This window comes from Excalfactoria chinensis, chromosome 4, assembly GCF_039878825.1.
Source record: "Excalfactoria chinensis isolate bCotChi1 chromosome 4, bCotChi1.hap2, whole genome shotgun sequence".
Taxonomy (NCBI): domain Eukaryota; kingdom Metazoa; phylum Chordata; class Aves; order Galliformes; family Phasianidae; genus Excalfactoria; species Excalfactoria chinensis.
Window position 1 is genome coordinate 39,662,666 of NC_092828.1, and position 22,283 is coordinate 39,684,948.

A 22,283-nucleotide genomic window follows, 5' to 3' on the forward strand; every position below is an offset into this window, starting at 1 on the left:
ACAAGTGGAAGAATAGCTGTTATTTAGAGATAAACTTGTAGGGAACAGAAACAACTGCTAGAGTGAATTAAGCTTCGTAGGGATCAGATTCTACCATAATTAAATGCAATTCAGCTTCCAGTAGTGCAGTGAAGACACGTAAGAAATAAGGTGATGTATCCACTTCTCCTTTAAAAGGCAGTGGGCATTCCTGCTCCAGCTTCTCACCCAGAATCACATCCCGGAGCACTGCAGGAGGAAGCAGAGGAGCACGCAGCGGTGGCTTTCCCAGAAGTGAACACCGTGCCATCTGCCTTCCATCGCAGCCTCTGTATTTCACAAAAGGAAGGTAGGTCCCAGGGATGCAGGACCTCTGCCTGTCCCATAGCCACGGCCATGCTGTTAGCAACGCTCACAGTCTTGAACTGGTTCCCACTCCTCCAGCGTTTCCCAGTCATGGGGCAGCTGGCCATAATCATCTGGATTCAAGTAATGTCTTCCCTGGGAGAGAGCAAGTAAACTAAGTGAGCTGCTAAAATTGTTGGGGACAATGTTACAATGTACTTTTTTCACTTATGAAACATTATGAAGGCAACTTTCCTAACTGCTGGAGAACTAGAACTCTTGTGGTTCTTCTTACCCAGTAAACAAAACCCACTGTTCTGGCAGCGACTTTTAACTTGGATTCCAATTCCTAAGTTGTGACTTCACTCAGTTTCATCCTTGCCTCTTCAAAAATGAAGCAGAATAAGTAATTTGAGCCCCCTCCCCCCCCTTTTTTTTGAAGATCAATCGAACCATAGCAATAGAATTCTCCCCCTTGAAAAGTCTTCCATAGGACTCCCCCTATGAAACCATAAGCTTTCCTTTACACAATAAAATGTTGTCTTTGATGGGGACTGGTTGTCATGACAACTTCTACATGTGGGTGTCTCCTCCCAGAGTGCATTAAACATTTTCCGTGGCTTCTCGAATCATTATAAAGGAGACCTTGTTCTTGTCTCACCTGAAGTAGTGCAACTGCTCTGTGACTTCTGTTTTGTCTTGAGGCTATCCTGATGCATGTACTGCAGGGTAAGTCAGCTGCTCCACTGTCTCCAAATCAGAGATCACAAAAAAACCCCACCAAGATAAATACACAGGAGAACACTTCTGTAGTTAAACAAAGCCATTTGTACCATTTCTACATGTCACAGCCATGAAATTAATAAAGACTGCGCTGTTTTTATACCAACACTGAAACTGTGTTAAGTCAAAAGAAAGGCAAGAACGTTTAAGGGATTGCAGAGACTACATCTGAGTTATTATGTACAAGATGCATGTTGGTTTTTTTTTAATGTAAATTTGCTTTGCCATTGTGACAGATGAAAGATTTTTGCAAGCCCGGGGACCCCAGACCTTATAGATTAAGCACTGATTGCTTGCTCATACACATTTTCTAGATACTTTGTGAACTATTTTTATATATATATATATATATATATATTTGCAAACTATTTTACCTTTAGAAATCAGAAGCTGCTTACTAGCAAAGATATATTTAAAATGCTCCCATGAACAGTGACTCCACCTCTGAAGTGCAGTATGGGAATGTAGTGGGTGTGCTGCTGGCTCAAGGCACATCACTGCATCATAATTACAAACCCCTGAGACAAGCAGAGGTGTATCTTCCCGTGCCAAAATCCCAAGGAAATGAGAAGAAGAAAGGGCAGATAAGGCCTACATTCAGAAATGTTTTTAAACATGCTTACCCCACAACATCTTTACGTCCTTATTCTTTTTCCTCTTACACGTTGTATTATTCCTCTTTGGCAGATTTTTCCTTTTCTGTTATTGTATAGCACCTACTACAACTAGGATCCCAGCTCTGGTGTGCCTCTGGCACTAATGCTATCAATATGGGGAAAATGATAAGCAGGCCTGTTCTGTAAAATAATCCATGTGCCGCTTCACATGCTGAGGCCTCTCTGGCAGTCTTTTAGGTAAAAATAAAAGGCAGATTGGTACCCAGAGCAGATGTCCTTCTATGTGAAGCTCCACTCCTCACTCCTGATGGCAGACACAACAGGTCTTAACAAACAACACTGGGATCTGCAGAAGGGAAGCACATCAAAATGGATGCGTGTTGCCAGCAAGATCTCTTTGGAAATGTCAGTCTACGAGGGGTATGGTGAGGAAGTTAAACAGGGGGCAGGATCTGGAGGAGCCCAACCACAGATGAACAAACCTAAACAAGTAATCGTGGAGTCTGCTATAAAAAGTTGCCGTCTCTCGTTCTGCCTCCATCACCCATATATGCTGCCAGGCTCCCTGAGATTTTCTCCCAATGAAAAAGGCAAGTTTCATGTTCCCAGAAGGCTAGTTCAGGGTTTCTCCTGTTGATTTCCATGTGCTAAAATAATTTGAGAAACCTTGTTTTGAAATTAATTGTGCATGGAAGATTCCTGCCCAGTGCACTGAGAGAATTGTTAAGATCAAAAAGTCACTACTTAGGCAATCATTGTGGTTTCTCCAGCTCTGTGCTACAGCAGTTACTTAGCTTTTAGGGATCTATAAAAGGAAGGAAAGAACTTGTCAAAGGAGGAAGTAAAGAACCATATAGGCTGGTATATTTGGTATCAGACAAATGAAAATAGATCCCTGAAATCCTTACTCCAACTCTTGTCATTTAATAACTATTAAACCATTCTTTAGTGAATGTTTTATGTTAGCCACAACAGAGGGTGGAAACAGCAGGTAGGAGGAGTAGCGTAACTTGATTTTGTCTCCATCCATGTCACTTCATGGATTTCTGTTCTTTTTCCTCCCAAGATAGGAATCACGCTTGTCCTTATTTCAGAATTAGGTGCTATAATCACCCATTGCTGTTGACAAACTCGTTCACACCAGGTCTAACTGGATCCATCATTACTTCTTTTAGGAGCTGTGACCTGGAGGCAGAGTTAAAACAGGCTTTCCAGAACTGAGTGTTGTTTCATCTCTACAGTGCAAATGTACATGGAACTAGAAAAGTGCTCAACTCAATAAATACTCTATTAGATTCTGTCCAATCTAAATCTTTTGTAGACTTTTCCACTCATCTTCTTCTGGATGATGTTTTTGGCATGTGTCTGTGGTGCTCTATTTACATCCATCTCCACTGCTGTGTTTCTGTATCCTACCTCTGTTTTCTTCTGGGATATTCAAGAGAAGAAAGTCAGAAGTAAATATTACAGGGACTGAGATCTGCTTTTCAAAAACAGTGCTTTTGTGATGGTGGAATATCTCCTGTTTTGCACACATCAGGAATTTAACCCCTAGCTCTTTAACTCATCCCAGCTCATTAACAAAATAAAACATATTAGAGGTAACTTACAGGCCCTTAGCATTTGAAGTTTCCTGGCATCTCACTACAAAGAGCATCTGCTGGCTGGATGCCTCACAGCATGGGCTAGGGAGACTTGCAGAAGGTTTATATGCAGTACACACCCAGTATATGAGGAACAGCTCTTGGAAAACATCCAAGTGCATCAGTGTCATACAGAGAAAATGCTGTCAGTCTTTGCTCTTCTGCCTTTCATGCACAGCTAAGATGCATACTTGTCATCAATGAATTTACACATATTATGTATGTTTCTAGTACTACACATAATTAGTAAAGCAATAATGCAATTATAAGATACTGATTTCAGCTCAGAATTGACACATTTCTGAAAGCCTTCTGAGCAATCAGATTTCACTGTACTGAAGCTTTAATTCATAACTCCCACACACTAAAAATTAACTGCTGGCAGAAAAGCAGTTCAGTGTAGGGCAGAACTACTCTGCAATTATTATGCTCAACAGTGACCTTGGAGAGGTCTGTGAACAAAGTTGCCTTTTGTGGACAGTAACTTTGCTCTTGGTTTAGCTGGATGTTGGTACACAAGAAGTGAAGGCCAGGCCTGGGGATGTTTTCAGCACTGACTACTAGACATAGGACGATGTATTTTTAGAAGATAAGAGATTTAACTATAGCGCTTTTCCTCTGAGGAAATTTACCTTAGCTGTTATGAGAACAGCAACAAAAACATTTTTTCTTTTGAAACTTGATCCTTGTTGACTCTAGCTTTTGACAGTCCAGCTAAAATGACACAGATCTCATGAACTGTAAGCCAGACTAACACTTACTTTCATATGCACATGATATTTGGGATATAGGTCATGTAGTAACTTCAAAAGTAAACACCCACAGCCATATTCCTCATAATCGGAATTATACCAAAATTAGCAAGTGCAACTACTCAGACCAATTCATTAGCTACTTCTGGCTTGGTTTGCTGCTTTTGCATGTAATGCCAAATGACTGGGAGATGACAAACTGGGCTGTCTGCGTGGGAGGACAAAGCACTGTTCCACATCATGTTTTCCTTACCATTTTCTACTTCCAGTTTTATCTCCCTGCTCAACTCCACTCCCTTTCAGACCTTCAACATAATGAACTCTCATCTGCTTCTCCCTATGAGGACCACATGCCCACACCATGTCCTCTTTGCTCAGTTGCACATCTGGTTTTAACTGCTGCCACAGAGCAATGCTAGAGCACTCACTGCTGAACTGGCACACTCTCAAGCTGAACACAGCCAAGAAGACATGCTAGAGGATGGAGTATGGAGGGAACAGATTATGGGGCTGGAGAGTGCTGCTAGTGGCTGTGTATGATAGTGTATGACCTGGCTGTGAAATAGATCTTGTTAGGAAAGGAAGCTGCAGGACATTCACTGGGAGTTTAAAAGTCTGGCTTTTTATACTGTTGGGTTAAACTAAGCAGAGTAAAAAGTTTTCTGAGGACCTGGCTTTCAGGGCCAAACCAGTCTCATCTGTAAATCTCCTGCTGTCAACGCTTTACTACCTTAAATCAAGTTATAGCTGCTAGACTGCATGTTTCTCCAATGCAGATTGCAACAGTCATGTATACTATCATCAAAGCTTTCCAGGTGCTTGATCTTACAATCTCATGAATTAAGTCCTACACTCCATCTGTGTTCTCCCCAGAGGGTTTCTCAGGTAATGGGAGGGGCCACTATAGCTAGAGTCCAGGGAGACTGACAGAACTTCCTCAAGCCCACAGCTTTCTGTTGTTTCTGTTACTGATGAGTACTGTTGTCTCAAGCTGCTTAGGAAGACCTTCTTATGCCAAGGGACAAGCACAAGTGCAGCAGCATCCAGGGAAGAACTGAACTGAGAGCACAGATTAAATATGCTATGCTGCTCATAGCTGCAGAGCAACAGAAAGCTATAACTCAGTTCAATTTTCTCATCTGCAACAGCTGTGAAGGTGCTGTGTCACCTGGCAGGACTCCTGGCAGACCTGGCAAGCATGGGGACTAGGAAAAGGGGCATGTGGGACATGTATCCCAAGGACAGGGCAAAGAAGTTAGGACAAGTCTGGGGATGAGTTAAGTGACCAAGAGGTGCCACTGGATACAATTTCCTAGCAACAAAGAACCTCCATACTCTAACATTCTATGCCCAGCAGCCAGGGCTGAGTGGTGTGGAGCTGCTGGGATGAGCACGGTTCCATGGTGAGTAGGAGCCAGGGACATCTGGTGAGGAGCCAGTGGTCCTTCATTAGCTTGTGTCTCCTTCTGGCTGGTTCAGTACTCCCTCCAGAAGCTCCAGCTGTGCCAACTGGGATAAGTGAAGTTTGGACAGGAGGTTTTTTTACTGTGAAACTTTACTGGGAAAACAGAAAGCAAGCAAATTACTTTCCTCATCCTCTGATGTGTAACTTAGCATCTGCCCTGGCTTCTGAATGACAGCACCTAGCACAGCTCCTCTCATGCCTGAGCACCCACCACCTGAGCGTCCCTGCACAGTTGGTATTTAGATGATGTAACCCACTTTTGCACAGGGCAAACAGCAGAGCTGAACTACCACAGCATAGACTAGATGTGGTTTGCCATCTATGCACGCTTTCTTGACAGAAGCAAGCTATGTCTTATCATACCTCCTTACAAAACCAGTATTTCCTGCACTAACTAGAGGTTTTTGCTATCAGGTACATGGAAAAGCTGTCATCAAGATTTTTGCCAGCAAACAGCAACAAACATAGGTTCTCTGATTCACTCAACAGCCAGCGCTGGAGGTTCTTAAAAAGTGGCCTGGATGATTTCAGAAGTGGCTTCCCTCCTCCATCTGATAACATCATCATCCAAGTCAGAAAGGGGCTTTCCCCCATCATTCTACAGAGCAGATCCCATCTGTCTCGCCAAAAGACATGGAAAACATCTGTTAAGCCCACGTGCAAGCTCCAGTCAGAGGTGGAAGCCAGGAAGGAGTTCACAAAAGACACTAATCATCATCTAAGCCACTGCCCTCAGTTAATGCACTCTCACTTGAAAGACCACATCTTTCCAAAGGTAAAGACGATATAGTTGCTACCATTCTTCCTTGCATTAAACACCTGTCCAGTACCTGAAACACAATAACAGTCAAGGGCTGCGTTCCCTCTTGCTTTAAAAAGTCTCCTCCCTCATTATCAGTTACAAACAGGAAACCAGCAGAGTCCAAACGTATCTCTGATCTTATTACAGAAACAGGTGTAAGAAACTGTCAACTTTCTGGGACGCCTTGCTGTCATGCTGAGATTAGTCACATGGTTCAGTTACTAAAGCACACCTACAAGACACTGGAGAGAAGAGGCTTTTCCCACCAGCCATGGAAATCTCCCTGAATAACCCTGAGTTTGCCAGGAATAATAAAGAATCTCTGATTTAAAAAAAAAAAAAAAAAAAAAAAAAAAAAAAAAAAAAAAAAAAAAAGGTGATCACATTTTATTTATTTACTTATTTATTTATTTCCCCTATAGTAAGAAGCATGTTCTGCATAAAAAGTTCACATGAAAGTCTGCAACTCTCAGTCAAAATTCAGGGCTCAAATCCCACTGGAGCAGATGAAAACCCTGGCCCCTAACACAGATGCTTTGATTTCACTCTCTTTGTACACAGAGAATGCCAAAGTGCAGAGCAAATCACAAACAAATCACAAGCCAGTTTATTGTGTAATGCTGTCAGGTGCATCTATTTCCTTCAGTATTTGCTGGTGTGGAGGGAAGGTACAGAGAGACTTCTTATGTGTATATGCGTATGTGTATGTTGTGCCTCCGGTGGCGCAGCGGTAGAATTCCCGTTTGCAACACCAGGGGGCCCGGGTTCGAATCCCCTCCTGTGGAGCAGGGGGTAGAAGTGCCGCCCTGCTACACAGAGGGCTCGAATCCCGGGAGTTGGACTCGATGATCTCTAAGGTCCCTTCCAACTCGCACAATACTATGATACTATGATATGCCTCATTTTGGATTCAACCTGACTGAGTACATTCAAGTAGTCCATACTCAATTCTAAGTGAACTGTAACCTACAGAGTGCTGTAACACTTAAAATCAGCAAGCCAGTGGCACATGTTTTCCTGACCAGTGAGTCACGATCCATAGGAATGCCACTTTGACCTCAAAAAGCTGAAGGGTGCTTACACTGGGATACAATAGGGCAGACTGGGGAAACAGATTTGAAATAAGTTGTAGCTATATTCATGCTCACGGTTCTACTTTATTCTTCTTTTGAAGTCAAAGATAAACTTTCTATATATTTCTATGGGAGCAAGTGACTCAGTGATTTTTAAAATCACACTGCAATGCTCTAGGAATCTGTTTAATTTTGTTAGCCTACATTCAAATTCTTAGTGGCTTGAAAAGTATTCACAAACCAATTCTGCAGCTAAAAATTCATGTAGTTGCATCAAAAGCTGGACACATTCTATCTCCACGTACTATCTTCTTGACAAAAGTAGATGTCTTGCATAGCAAGCAAAGGATTTTTACTGTCTCTGCTGTCTGGAGTTTACTATGGTTGTGAATTTGTGTGAAGCTACAATGACCTACAATGAATGTTTGCTTTGAGACCTTCTATCTTATGTCAAAAGTTGATCTCCTGTTTCTAAAACACACACTGGTACTGAAGGCTGCAGTTAGAATATTTTGCAAACCTGAGTTACATTATTGTTTATTCAGACAATCATCTGACTGTAATAAAATTCTGAAATGTGATGGCAATGGCTGTGAGAGCAGTGCGGCTGAGCTCTCCACAGTTTTAGCATGTACAAATTGTGCTGTCCCAGTCCTTAAGTGGGCAGATCTTACTGCCGTAAATGAGGAAAGACGAAAAATGGCTCTCACTGGGGGTCTCTTCCCAATTCCCAATGTCCCCAGTGTCTATAAATGCAAACTTGGCAGGCCCAGAAACCGGCCAGAATGTGTCATAGCTCCTACCCCTACTCCCAGCTAGTGCATGGCAGCCATTAGCAAACAAATGTTTTATCTGTCAGCCTTGATAAAAATAGCTTGTATCTACCAGCTTATACAATGAGGTTGTTTGTGTGACAGCCCTCCAGCTCCTGTCCTGGGGCAGGGCAACAAGAGCCAAAGGCATGAAAGACACTTGCTTCCCTGAAAATATGCGGAGTTCTTAAGTGGACAGCAATGGAAAAGCAGAGACAGGCTGCAGGTCAGTAGCTCAGCTCCACCTTGCCTTAGTCCTGCTGAAAGCTTTGGCACCATGGTGGGATGAGCACACACACTTAGCAGGATTTTACAGTACTACAGTAAACAAAGTTCATCAGCTGTCTGGGTGGGCAGGTCTCCAGCTTGCCTATGAGTACAACTGGTCACAGCTGCTCATGGCAACACTGCCTTCAGTTATTTGCAGTGTTTTTTGTTTTTTTCAAAACAAAAGTGGTGCTGAAAAAAATGCTATGGGTGGGGGGGTGAGAATGCTGCCTTAGAACCTACTGCCGTACCCGTCCATCTCCATGTTCTGCAGAAGGCAAGCATCACAGCGCACTAGCACTGTTCCTAGGCCTGTGCATCTTGCAGAATCTAGCTCCCTGTCAGCCCCTGGGGACCAGCTCTTGTCCAAGTGTTACACTCTGCTGAGCCTGTGGGACTCAGTTTTGAGAATTTAATATCTCGTACCTGCAAGCAGTGCTGGTCACTAATATGAGAGCCATTAAGCTAGAACTTTAGTGCAGGCAGCAATACCTTGTGTAGGTTAGTTGTATCCCTTGACACTGCAGCAAGGGTGAAATCTGGAATACTTCAGTAATGTAAAAAAATTACACCCTCAACCACATGACCTGAGTCTCAGGATGGAGTCACTGCACAGCACGTTAAACCAATTGCTGGTCATGTCTCACATTTTCTTCTAACATAATTGGGTGGGAAAGGATTCTATGCTTTCTCCTGCCATCAGACCAAAGAAGCACATGACTAAGTGACCACTGACATCCTCTTGCAATCATTACACTCAAGAAAGAGGAAACTGCAAGAACAGTTTCAGAATAGGGCATGCAGATTTGATGTCAGCAATATTTCAAGGCATGTGAAAGATTCCTACGGCTGCCTTATTTATATTCCTGGCTTCTTATTTCAGGTAAGAGAAATAAGTAACAGCAACAAAGATAACCCGATGCAACCGTGTGGTACCAGATCTGTAATACGGCGTGTTTGGGTGGAGGAGATAAGCACTTTACCACCAGAGTTTATAGAATATTTGGGAGAAACCTTTGGCAAATGAGTTGTAAAGGATTCCCAAAAGGTGATCAGATGAGGCTACCCAGAAAGAAAGGCAGAGTCAGGGACTGGGAGCTTCATTTAGAATTCAATACATGATTAATAACATGATCTAAGTGCTTGCAGCTTTCAGGGAATTGTTATCTTCTCAAATGGAGCACAAGCAATCATATTCAGAAATTTATAGAGATTTGGCATAAATCATCTCCAGAAGATTAAGAGTATCCTAACTTCCTAAGAATGAAATTCTTGCACTCGATGATGTATGAAGAAGTGTGAAAGGATCGGCAACCTCAGGTGAGAAAAGTACTTGTCAAAACAAAGCTCACTTAGGACTCCTACGACTTGTTTCTGTTCCTCTCCTCTGCAAGTCCTTGATTCATGTGATACTTCATTTAGATCAATTGCAGACAAAGCTCAATGAAGTATTTCTTCAGAAAGGCAGATTAAATTTTGCCTGGCACCTTTAGAATCCAAGGGAATAACTAAGATGTTGTAAATAACACATTTTTATGAGCCAGGTGAGGACACCGGTGACAAAGCTCTAAAGCACCCTTCAGTTTGATACACAGCTTCACTTTACAGTAATTAACATCACATCTAGGCTAAGAGAATGCACCTAGGATGCTCCCAGATGAAAAAGATGTTTGCTTGTAATGCTTGCCAACACAGATAATGTGCTGTAAGAGAGTGTAAAATGATATTACACCCTACACCAGTGTCCTGCTGAGTCTCCTCACAGGAGCTGCTCTTTTTCAGGAGCAATAAACCCCACATTTCTGGTATTTTCTCAAAATCAACTTTTCCTGTCTGAAAAAGAATACAAGATTATTATACTACAACCTAAAATACAGATGCATATAGTCTTTTTTATCACAAAACTGAAACCTGTGTTTATTCTCTCAGTGCCCTTCAGACTTTGAACTTTGATAAATTTCTGTTAAAAGTTGTTTGAAAATAAATATTTGGATGTCTTTTATGTTGCATTTTTCTGTAGGCCCAACAGGGTAAAGAGTTGAGACAGAAGTCAAAGCATGATGTCTATGGGAATTTAGATGACCACCCAGGTCTATCAGCATGAATTTGCTAGAACACTTTAATTATTATTTAATTTATATAAGCTACTGAGTACCACGGCTTCAGTGAATCTTGGGATGTCCTTGACATGCTTAACATTTCATAGGATTCAGCCAAATACATTAAACTATATTTCATGCTGTAGGGGCTTGGATGGATCGTCACTGGAAAAATAATGTAACAGAACAAAATTACGCCTTATTATAGCTTCACCTATTGCCATGCTGTATATCGACCCTGCCATTCTGCAGCATGTAGAAATTAAACTGAAGAACAAAGGTATTTTGTTGGCATTTCTCAGTATGTCTCTAGCAAGCATAGAGATTAAAATACTGTGTACAGGGAAAGACTAAATTGAGCAAAATCTATAAATCTTCAAATTTGATCCCCTCTTACTGGGCTCCAAGAGATTCTCACTGTTCAGTGTATTGTCTTCTCTGTTTTAGAGCGTCTCATATCTCCTCCCTCCTCCTTCAAGTCTCTAAAAGGTAGGTAAAATCTCTAGAGGTAAGAAGCATCAAGAACCAAAAATAAAATGGCATATGAAATGCTATTGTACTAGCAGGGAAAAAGGAGAATGGAGAACACCAAAATAGAGAGCCTGACTTTCAAAATGAGTAACTAACAAACTGAGAAAACTGGCAAGTATTAGCACACGGGGAAAAGTCTGAAAGGAAAAGTGATTTCAGGAAAGCTATCCTTCCTTGATATTACTGGCACAGCACACGCATTTAGAGGAAGCATAGGAAATGCATCAAGAGTCTGGCCTGGACAAATGTTAAGCTCTCCCTCCAGTCCAAGAAGAAATGCTAAGACAGATTACTAAAGGAAATTAAGAATAACAGCATAAATATCTGGAGAAAGCTAAGAGAAGTAATCACAGTGAGATGCAACTGGCAAGTGATATTACATACCAAGGAGTCACTTGTTATTAACATTGCTGATGAAGAAAACACCATGGGAGATTATTAATTATTTTTTTCAGTTCAGAAAGCAATTAACATTAGTCAAGACTTCAGTACTTTCTCTGCCTCATGCTACTGGAAAGCTCAACCATAGTCAGACAGGTAAGATAATTAACATTAGTGAGAAAGATCTCAGGATGCAACAGGGATGGGATAGGTTGCATAGCAATTATATCTGCTCATTGCCTTGAATCAGCTAAGTGAGGATGAAATGCAATCTACTATGGGAAAAAATGGTGGAACATGGTCATGAGCTGCTTCCTTGCAAATTCGTGGAAAACAGGTGTATTTGCAAAGAATCTATGCAAGTTGCAGTGGCACCCAATTAGAAAACACTTCAAGGAGGCTGAAGGGCTTCATCTGGATTTACAATGATCCTGACATGTCAGACAAAACCTGGAGAAAAAAAAGGAGTACAAAAAAACAGCGCTAAATTACTTCCCCCAGAAAGAACTTCTCAGCTGTGCAAATACTGAACAAGGAACAACAGGCCAGGCTAAAGTTCACTAGAGAATACAGGGATTTGTAGAAGGCTGTGAATGTCTGCATCATCCAGTCATGAGAAGTTAAAATAATAAATAAATAAATAAATAAGGAAGCAAACCTTAATGAGAGCAAAGATGAACATGAGGTAACCCTATGTTCTTCTCAGTTTGGTCACTGTTCTTCACTATTCTTTAAGAATAAGCAGGAAGAGTTACAGAAATAATTACACATCCACAACCAGCGTACAAAGATGGAGCAAAATGAGTTATGCAATATGGATAAGCAGTAACAGAGGACTTGATTAAGAAGCTTTAATTAAGAAGAAGGGAGATTCAAATAAATTGGAAATACTTTACTACCCGTATGTCTTCGGGACAGAAGCTATGTAAAACATCATAAAGGACCTAACTAACTGAGAGAACCCGCCTCTGTGCAGGAGCAGAGCTTCCACCGTCGCACACTCTCTCCTCCCATGCCACCTGCTGGATATGTGAAATACTGCACGGAGAAGAGTCGAGTGCAAAGCTCCACATTCTCAATTGATATGAGGAAGAGGTGGGCCAGAAATACAGTCAAGTTTATGGTTTCGTCCAGGAGCGTGATGCATGTTCAAAGTATACTTAAACCTTCTCTTAAACCTTCTCTTTTTTCTGTTTTGTTGGATAAGGACCCAGTGCAAAAAGATTTAAACCACTGCCAAGAAGACCCCTGTAGCAGCAGAAGGCTAACTCCAGGGTGTCTTGAGTCTTGGCTTGAGACTTTGATCTGGCTTCTATTGAAAACTACAGTAGACTAAACTCTGTGAGCTCTTATTAAGATATTTAAGACATTATGTTATTCCTTTTCTTGTGCTGTGATAAGAATAGGCACATCTCTTTCTATTCACTTGACAAACTGTTTGCATTTTAATTCTGTGACAGTGGGAAGCTCTACATCTGGTAAGACCCAGCAATATGCAAACACTGAGAACTCCTATTCATTATCAGAAATCTGCTAATTGCCTCTAAGATCACCTATAACCTGTTCTTCTTTTCCTTCTGAACACAGCTTCATGAAACTACCACGAGGTTTTTACTCTTGTTGCTGTTAAGGTCAGGAAAAGCTCCCCTAAAAGCTCCAGAAAGCTCGCCTGTCGAACTTTAATGTTGAGTTGTGAGTTTCCATTCAGGATGCCCCAGTAGTGCAGCCAAATGGTGTAACTGGGCTCCTTAATTTTTATTTCTTATCTTCTTGTTCATGTTTCCATTTTGTTTTTCTATGAAACTGGAAGAATCACTGTACAGAGCAGTACTCTCCACTGTCCTTAAAACAGCAACTGTATACCAGGAGATCAGACAGTGGAATGTAGCCAGGCTCATAAGCACTCCCTAAATAGCATCCCACACTGCCGTTATCAGAGCCAGAATAGCGGGATAGATGTGCCACCGGTCTGATTTCAGCAGGGCATTTCTCACACACTCTGAAGCTACAGCTGAGATTCCTTGTCACCACACTAGAGGGCACAGCTTACAATATAAAATCCAGAAAGGTCATTTGAGTAAGCAAATATGGGCTAGGGCTCATTAATAACAGGTATGGCTATACAGTTGTCTATAGAATTGTAATAATAAGTATTCACCCTACTGCGCTTATTCTGAAATATGAAGTGGTGGGTAGTTTGAGGCTCCTGTTCTTAACCCACTCAGCTGGCTGGTATTCTGCAAAGTCACATGTAGCTTCTTAAAATGTTTCAGCAACTGCTACCACACTGACTGAGTAAACAATGAAGTGCAATGAAGCTTCAGCATTCACAGAGCACACACTTCTAAATTAATGCCATATCAGAAAGGATTTCATAAACAAACTGAAACTGTAAGCTAGAAACAGAATTGGTTATGTCCTTGAGAATCTGGGAAACTGCCTCCTTGCCCATTTACGATAATGCTGTTTTGTTTGGTTCCAACAAAAGCTTTAAAAAGAACCCAAAATACATTTTGGAACACATCAATCTGCCATGGAAATTCTCTTAGGAGGCAGATGTCCCCAGATTCTACAGGATGTGAGCATTTCAGAAATTCTTAGAGAGGTAAGGTACCAAAACCCAGGTCAAGTTACTGTCTGTGATGATCTGTGTTTGTTTCATAGCAGATGCCTTCTAGGGTCTTCCCCAGGAATCTGTGTTACAAAATTGTCCTTCCCTGCTTGGGAGAAGAAGTTTGTTTCTGGTGGCACCTTGGTTCTTTGTGACTCTTTTTATAGTTGTTCAAATGCATGATATTAAACAATTATACTCTGAGCTCCCTGGTTTAGTTTCTTCTGCAGATACAGGGTGAAAAGGAGACTGAGAAATAGAAGAGACTTGTATGAACATGGAAAATGTTTAGTATTGGAGGATAATTTTGCCCTTCTCTTGCTTATGAAGAAGCAGCCTGCTTTTACTTTGTCACTCTGCTTTTCATCACTTGCATTTCTGTGTCTTCAAAATTAACTGTTCCTTAAGGATTTCTGTAATAGTGACTTATAAGCTGTGTTAGTTTGATGTCATCCTTTCTAAGCCACTTTACCAGCTAATTTAAGAAATGTTGGGATTAGCAGCTCCAAACACTACCTTTTATCTGTGCTGACAGTTTGCAGAAGGATGCTGTTCTACTGAAATGAGAGAACAGCGATTTCAGTCTGCTCTGTTTCAGCAAGATGCTCAAGAATTTTAAATGGCAGTGCACACTCACTATCTCACAAACAGGAGAACACAGGTGCCCTAACTGAGGATCCCAGCTGAGCTAGGTGGTATATAAATACAGAGCGTGGAAGTATCTCTGCTATGAAAGCTAGAAAAAAGGAATATATAAGTAAACTACGAAAATACAATCTGCTGTGCCTATTTTAGGTACCAAGGCTAAACTGAAAGTAAACAGCCTGTTGAAACATCAACAGTTGTAAAGAAGACTGCACCCAAAACCAGATCCACTGAGGAAGTGCCCAGGCAGGTCCCAGCTGCTCAGCTCTTTCCTTTCTATGTATTATTGGTCAGAAGATCTGAGCAATACATATTTAACATGTCTGAACTCATCCCACACACCAAAGAAGATGTCTATACTTAAGCACAAGCTCAGCACTTTGTTAGAGTGGGGCTTTAGGGGAGGCTTACTGTGTTTAACAAAAAAAGAGAAGAAAAAGAAAGGAAAAAAAAATGAAAAAAGAAAAATACTGAATGATGAATTCTGTGTATTCACACAGCCCCCCATATAGTACATAAGCCAGGAAACTTCACTCTGAAGACAGCACACTTGTGCTTCTATAAATCTGAGTGACATTTACTGTCCTGTTAAGCTGAGATAGCACTGCTCTTAATGACACAGAGAGATTAAGAAGTTTACACACTGGAAATAGAGTTATTCAGATGTTAGCTATTCTCTTTTCTGATGATCAAATCACATCAGTGGACTTTAGAAATCAACAGCTCTGTTCACATAAAGAGAAAGGATATTAAACGAACAAACAAATGAACAGGGGTAAAACCGTCTGGAACTGCTTCTGTAACTCCTCTGGAGTTAAATCTTTGGTGCTAATAGCCCCGCACCTGCTGGATTGAGAAACTGCATCTACTAGACTTTACGATTAGCTTTAGATTTACTTGTGTAGTTGTTTCATTTGGCATTAAGATTTGACATCATTACTCCAAGAGGAACAGAACTGGGTATTAATATGAAGTTAAATCAAATAATTGTCAATTATTTTCTGTACTAATAGAATTTGAAGTCCTGGTAGTCCAAAAAAGCTTCCTGAGCTTAGAAACGAGGATGATGGAAGAGCAGGACAATGCTGCGAAATCCAATTGTAGGCATTAGAGCACGATACACAGGTTACAAAATCAGCAGCAAGTTTAACTGAGTTCTTCAGGGACACCAGAGGAAGCCTGGCTTCTTTTTCATCACCAGCACCACACGACTGCACAAACTTCTGCGGTTACTACAGCTCCAGGTTCACCAATCGCAAACGCTTTCTTTCAAAGACAAAGATCATCAAGCATTCTGTCCACAACGTAAACCTTTTAGCTCACTACCGCTCTCGCAGCCGCCCGCTCCAGGGGCGGCCCAATGGTGCTGAGGGAAGCCGCGGCCCGCCCCAGGGGCGGCTCCTCCCGGGCCCGGAGCTCGCTTAAAGCCGCGGCCGGGACAAGGAGGGAAGAAGCCCCACTGCCAGTGTCTGGCCATGGCCCGCGACCGCGGCTCGCCCGTGCCGTGGCAGTCCCCGGCTTCCCCCCGCCTGCCTGCAGCCGCTCTGCCGGCCGAGGCCCGCGGCTGGGGTTGGCTGGGAGCGGGGCTGTGGCCGGCGCTGGTGGTGGGGCTCCTTGCCGCCCTGGTCGCCTGGTTCTGGTACGGCGGCAACGACGGACGGGGAGAGGAGAGCGGCGAGGCGGCCTCGACGGTCCAGCAGGCGAGAGGAGAGGCGGAGGCTGCAGGTAGTGGGCTGGGGACTGCGGGCTGCCCGTGCCCACCCGCGAGGGCTCGTGTTAACCGTGTTGCTTCAACGGTGCCTGTTTTTGTTCTCTGTTCTTAGAGGACCTTCTGGTGAGCAGCGAGGAAGTGCTGCGGCAAGCAAAGGCTGCTGCTCTGTCCAGCCCTCAGAAACCAGGAGAGGATTTGTCGGTGACACCAGGGAGTGAACTTAACCATATTCTGAGCGATACGGTTTCCTGTAAATGTCCAGAGACGGAGCAACTGCCGCCAAAGCAGCGTGTCACCTCCTCCGAGACTGATGCTGGGCGGTGTCTGATTGATGCACGTGATGGTCAGGGAGGGGACTTGAGACCACAGGTGGGACAGGCAGGTGAGGGATGGTGTGTGATGAATTTGGCAGGAGCCTCTGGTGAGGTTTGTAAGGACAAAAGTGAGGGGCAGGTCTGCCAGCAAGCTGAGAGCCGTGACTTGGACCATGAAGATTGGGAAGTTGTTTCTGAGCACCTGGACTGGGGGGAGGCTGGTCAGAATGGCAGCGTGGAAGACTCGGACAGCAAAGAATGGGAGCAAGGAGACTGCTCTGATGGGGACTTGAAAGCAAAGAGAGTTGCAGCAGTGCCCCCAATGTTTCAAAATATCCACGTGACTTTCCGTGTGCACTACATCACACACTCTGGTGCACAGCTGATTGGTGTTACCGGTGACCATGAGTGTCTAGGCCAGTGGCACAGTTACGTTCCTCTCAAGTATGACAAGGATGGCTTCTGGTCTCAGTCTGTTACCTTGCCGGTGGACACCAAAGTAGAGTGGAAATTTATCTTGGTGGAAAACGGGAAGGTCACACGTTGGGAAGAATGCAGTAATAGAACCCTAGTGACCGAACATGAAGATCAAATCGCTCATCAGTGGTGGGGATACCACTGACTGGATTTTGGATGCTGCTTATCTAAACCTGCTTAGATTAATCGCAGAGCCCTAAACTTTCTCCCTCTTCAGTAGGATTCCTTCATGACTGTGCAGCTCTGTAAGTCCCATGTCAAACCTAATTAAACTGTGAGCAGTAGATCATGGTCATCCCCCTATTTAGGAAGTCATTTGGCAACTGAAAAATCAACCCTGGCCATCTCATGAAGATGTGCTGAGTAGGATACGAAGGCATGTCCAGCATTCTGAGCTGCTGTCACCTGTCTGGATAATTCTGGACCCTGGACTTGAGTTTGTGCTGCTTTGAGTGGGGCTATGGGATGTGCTGATGGCTTAGGGCTTTAAAAGCATACTAGGAAGTGTGGTTACCTACACTGTAAGATGAACTTAAATGTTTTAACTTATGTAATGTATCAAGTAAGCAATAAACACTTTCAGACTGATGGTCCTTTATAACACGACCTGTGAACTGACTATAAATTGCATAGAACAGATTTAGGTTCCTTGACTGGAAATCTTAGTGCTAAATGACTCCTGAGAAGTAACAGGCACTCTTTAGAGCAACAGTGGTTTAAGTACTTTGTTTCTTACCCCCTGCTCTCTAGGAAGCACCCCAGCTCAAAGGAAAGCTTGGCAGATGCATTTAATTTTTTCAGTTGTATCATCACAGTGAGATGGAGAACAAAGGTCAGAAATGACTGTCTGGGCTTAATAAATTACTTTGTCAGAGTGGGAGCAGGCTTTAAAAAAAACACAAAACCAAACAGAACTAAAGCTGCTGTAATAAACAAGGGCTAGGGTTCTTCCTGAAATAGTTACATGGCATATGCTGCTTATGAAAACATTAAACTATAGTTAAAAAATACTTGGAATACTTGTTTTAAGACTAGTCTTTACTTTGTGAAAACTTATGTAGCCTTCTAAGTAAGCCAGAGCACACAGAACACTTCCAGCATCAACTGGTTGCTTCTGTTTTGTAAAAATAAGATACCTGCTCCTCTGGCTGCTTTTCATATTGTTAGTTCTAAATATGATGCAGGTTGCAGCAAGCTCTTCTCAAAAATGAGGAACCTGGTTTGCAAGTATCCCTTCACAACTATTCAGCTCTGAAGAGGATAGTTTCATTGCAGGTTTGGTACATACACTTCAAAAACCCATTGCAGAGCTCATTGTCTCTGCTTATGTTTAGCTGTTTTACATGGTGGAGCAGTCTGAGTAGGTGAGCTAGACTGTTTTTGAGTGCTAGTTTGTGTTCTCAGGTAGAACAAACCCCTCCCAACAGTCACATATGTGACAGCAACTTGTTCTGAGATAGTTACTTCAGATAACAACATTATCTTTGCTTACTGGTTGTCTTGAACAACCTAAAGATACAGATGAAGAAGTTTTCTTTCCTTCCTAAAGAGACCTTTCCTACCTGAGAATAAGGTAGGAAACGGGGGTGAGAGTTGAATTCAAGACTCACTGCATTTTCTTGTTTACTGCTTGCCTAGGATGAAAAGGACCCGCTTCTGTGCAAGGAAATGTTGTAGGGTCTGGAAGGTATGTGGGGTCACTGGTGACTGGGCACTAAGGAGGAGGAATGATTTGACAGTTCAGGAGCTGACTGCTGCTACTGCAGTGATCTAACATGTGTAAAAGCGTACACACTGCTCCTGAACTCTCAACAGACAACTAAAATGGGACTCAATTATTTACTGCATGAATTTAAAAGGCTGGGGGCTTATTTAGCATACTTTAGGTTTAAAAAATTATTAGCATGAGACTCATTTCATCAAAGGGGCTACTGCTTCATTGTAACAATTATTTCTCCTGTTTAATTATGACTGTGCTTACCATGTGTTAGCAGAAAGCTAAGTTCTGTCCAAATGCACTGCCAGTGAATAGAGAAAACATTTGTGTGGCTTTCAGTCACTAACAGATGGTTTCAACTGAATAAGAACTATACAGAAACTAATTGACTTGAACCTTACCTACATTTTTTCCTTTTACCTAAAAAAAAAAGACTAACATACCCAGCATACACATGTACACAGTTGAAACAGAAGCTAACCCTTGGGAACCACAGATATCCATGCAAAACATGTTAGTCCAAGAGATCTAAAAATTTTCCTGTTTCTGCCATCTCTTCAAACAGTGAGATATGTCAGCTTTAGGTTTAAGCACTGGTTGAACAACCATTACCATTTGAGTATATTTATATATATTGCAGGCTTACCTGAGAAGATTAATGCAGGTGTTAGATTAAGGTATTCACCAGAAAGCCACTTAACCTACACTAGAATAGATTCCTTAATGCAATAATGAATGTGTTTCAAACAGGCTAACTCTGAGAAGTCTCTGAAACCGAGGGCAATATTTTAGTTAAACACCATGCACTTTGATCCAACAGACTGCATGTACAGTCCTCATGGTTTCAGTTTCATCATCTTGCTCAGTGATTGAACTGGGTTCTACAGAGATGTGCATTGTGTTTTTACTGTAAAATCTAAATTATGATCCTGTCCACATCACTGCTTGCCCTGCAGGACATATGCTACATAAGTGAAATGCAATTTGCACAGTGGAAAAAAGGAAATTTGGATTTTGGCATTATTGAATACTGCAGTTGATTATTAACTTCTCAGAGAGACAGTTCCTCACTACTGAACAATCTATTCATTCAAGTCTGAAAATGTGTCTTGATTACAGCTAGGATAATTTTCTTCCCATTAGCTGCTATGGTGCTGTGCTCTGGATTTAGGATGAGAACAATGTTGATTACACACTGACATTTTGGTTGCTGAGCTGTACTTGCACTGGGTCAGTTAAGGACTTTTCAGCTTCTTGTACTACATTGCCACGAGGAGCTAGGAAGGGGCAGAACCAGGACAACTGACTCACACTAGCAATGGGATAGTTATTACTTTTTCTTTCCTATTCTCTTTTTTATTAAACTGTCCTTATCTCAACCAGTGTGGTCTTATACTTTCTGCACATGGTGAGGATGTGAATAAATGTCTGTGCTGTCTGGCTGAATGACAATAACATAGATTTGCACAGACAATGATGCATGAAAATGGTTATGCTAGAATTGGTACCTGTATAACACTGTCCCAGCTGTGAGGCTAATGAAGCTCTATATATGAGGAAAATATTCTTACTGACATTCCTATGTGGTTCTATCAGCTCAGAATTTCTATAAGCAAATAATAAACTGCCTCACTCACAGCCTGGCAAAGAAACTGCAACCAAAGGCCTACAGCTTGCAATGACCAGCTTAGGCTGTTGAAAACAAAGCATTAGACAATATAATTACTTTTAGGTGAAATACAATCTAGTCTTATTTGTGAAGTACTTTGGTGTACAAATGCAAATGCTAAATGGTATCCCTTGATGGTAAACTGAGTAGACATTGGAGGCTTGGATGAGGACAGGACTCTCATTGAACATTAACAAGTTTTAAATCATGTACAGAAACTTGCATTGAATCTTGTCTGCTTCCTATTTATTTTGCAGTTGCCTCTGCAAAAACCATATCCAACCCACATTTCTTTGGGAGTTAAACTTACTGTGTGGAGACTCTTTACATGATCCATTCAAATATATCAGGCTGGTGTTAGCATGTTGATTGCCATCTGTGGTGTGCTGCTGTGGCTGGCATTTGCCCAACTCTCTTCCTGTCATTCACCTGTACAACATGGAATTAGGTGCTATTTGTGTTGCAAAATCCAGGATGTATATATTCAGCCTTTGTATTTGTAGCCCCTTACCTTCCCCTTGACCTTCCCGGACCCCCTGCTGGAAGCCCAGACCTGTTCCCAACTCAGCCAGATTCCAGCACAAGGATGTCAAGCTTTTTGCTTTGCTTCTCTGGCAATTTGTACCTTTCCACCTGTTCCCTTCTATTCTCACAAGACTGCAGCCATACACTGTTCAGCCCCTCTTCTGTGTTTGCACACCAATTATCGCAGGTGGACATCCTGCCCTTTATAGTGCTCACAGGAAGAAGTCCTCTGCTCATAAGGCAGCAGCTTCCATGACTGACATTTCACAGAACCTTTCTAGACTCTGAAGGGGAACTGTTATTAATCTGTCTCCATTTTTACTAAAAATCAAAGCAAATTCAGTAACAGGTAGTGAAAATTATACCAAAAATAGCATTTTGTGAGTCCATTTGCTTGAAGGAATCATGGTATAGGATGAAATCTGAGCAGTCTTGCAATTGTAGGCATGTGGTTCAAAACATTGTAATTACTACAAAGTTAACAGGAGCCATGGCTGGGTTTCCTGCTTAAACTGGGAATACTTGGTATCTCTGGGACATCCAGATTAACTGGAATTTATGAAACTAGTAACATTAATTATAGTGGTGAAGGGGAAAGGATTTATTTTAGAATGCCAAATAAATGCCCAACATACCACTTCAAAACTAACTTTGAGAACCTGAAATAGTGTGCAAGATCCAGAAGACACAGAAGAAAACTCCTACTCAAACGTGAATCAGTTGGCAGTGCCTCGTGGCCAGTGTCACCCACAGCACATGGCTACTGGCAGTGTATGCCAGTGGAAATGTCTGTATTTAAATGTATATTTACTCCTCTGTACCTCCCAGTCACTTAGAAGTAACAACTGTAAAGAGTATCCTGGTAAGAACTGGGAAACTACAAGAACCTTTATTATCTATCTTTAAAAATAAAGCGTATTTTAAACACAACTTACGTGAAAGTAGTCATTAATGTATACAAATCTTCATTTTAACCACCTTAATAGCTTTATTCTCCTTTTCATTTGCTTTCTCAGTCTTCATTTCCTGAATTTTGATCACTGATGCCAAAGCTTAAAATAGAAG

The 22,283-nt window shown here is 42.0% G+C and overlaps 1 protein-coding gene across 1 annotated transcript; it reads left to right on the plus strand.

Annotated features, from left to right (window-relative positions):
- The first annotated feature begins 16,204 nt into the window (after positions 1 to 16,204).
- On the plus strand, positions 16,205 to 19,594 carry STBD1 (starch binding domain 1). The gene is made up of 2 exons (XM_072335483.1): positions 16,205 to 16,530; positions 16,629 to 19,594. The coding sequence occupies exons 1-2, from the start codon at positions 16,281 to 16,283 to the stop codon at positions 17,450 to 17,452; spliced, it is 1,074 nt and encodes a 357-aa protein (XP_072191584.1). The 5' UTR covers positions 16,205 to 16,280; the 3' UTR covers positions 17,453 to 19,594.
- The last annotated feature ends 2,689 nt before the right edge of the window (positions 19,595 to 22,283 follow it).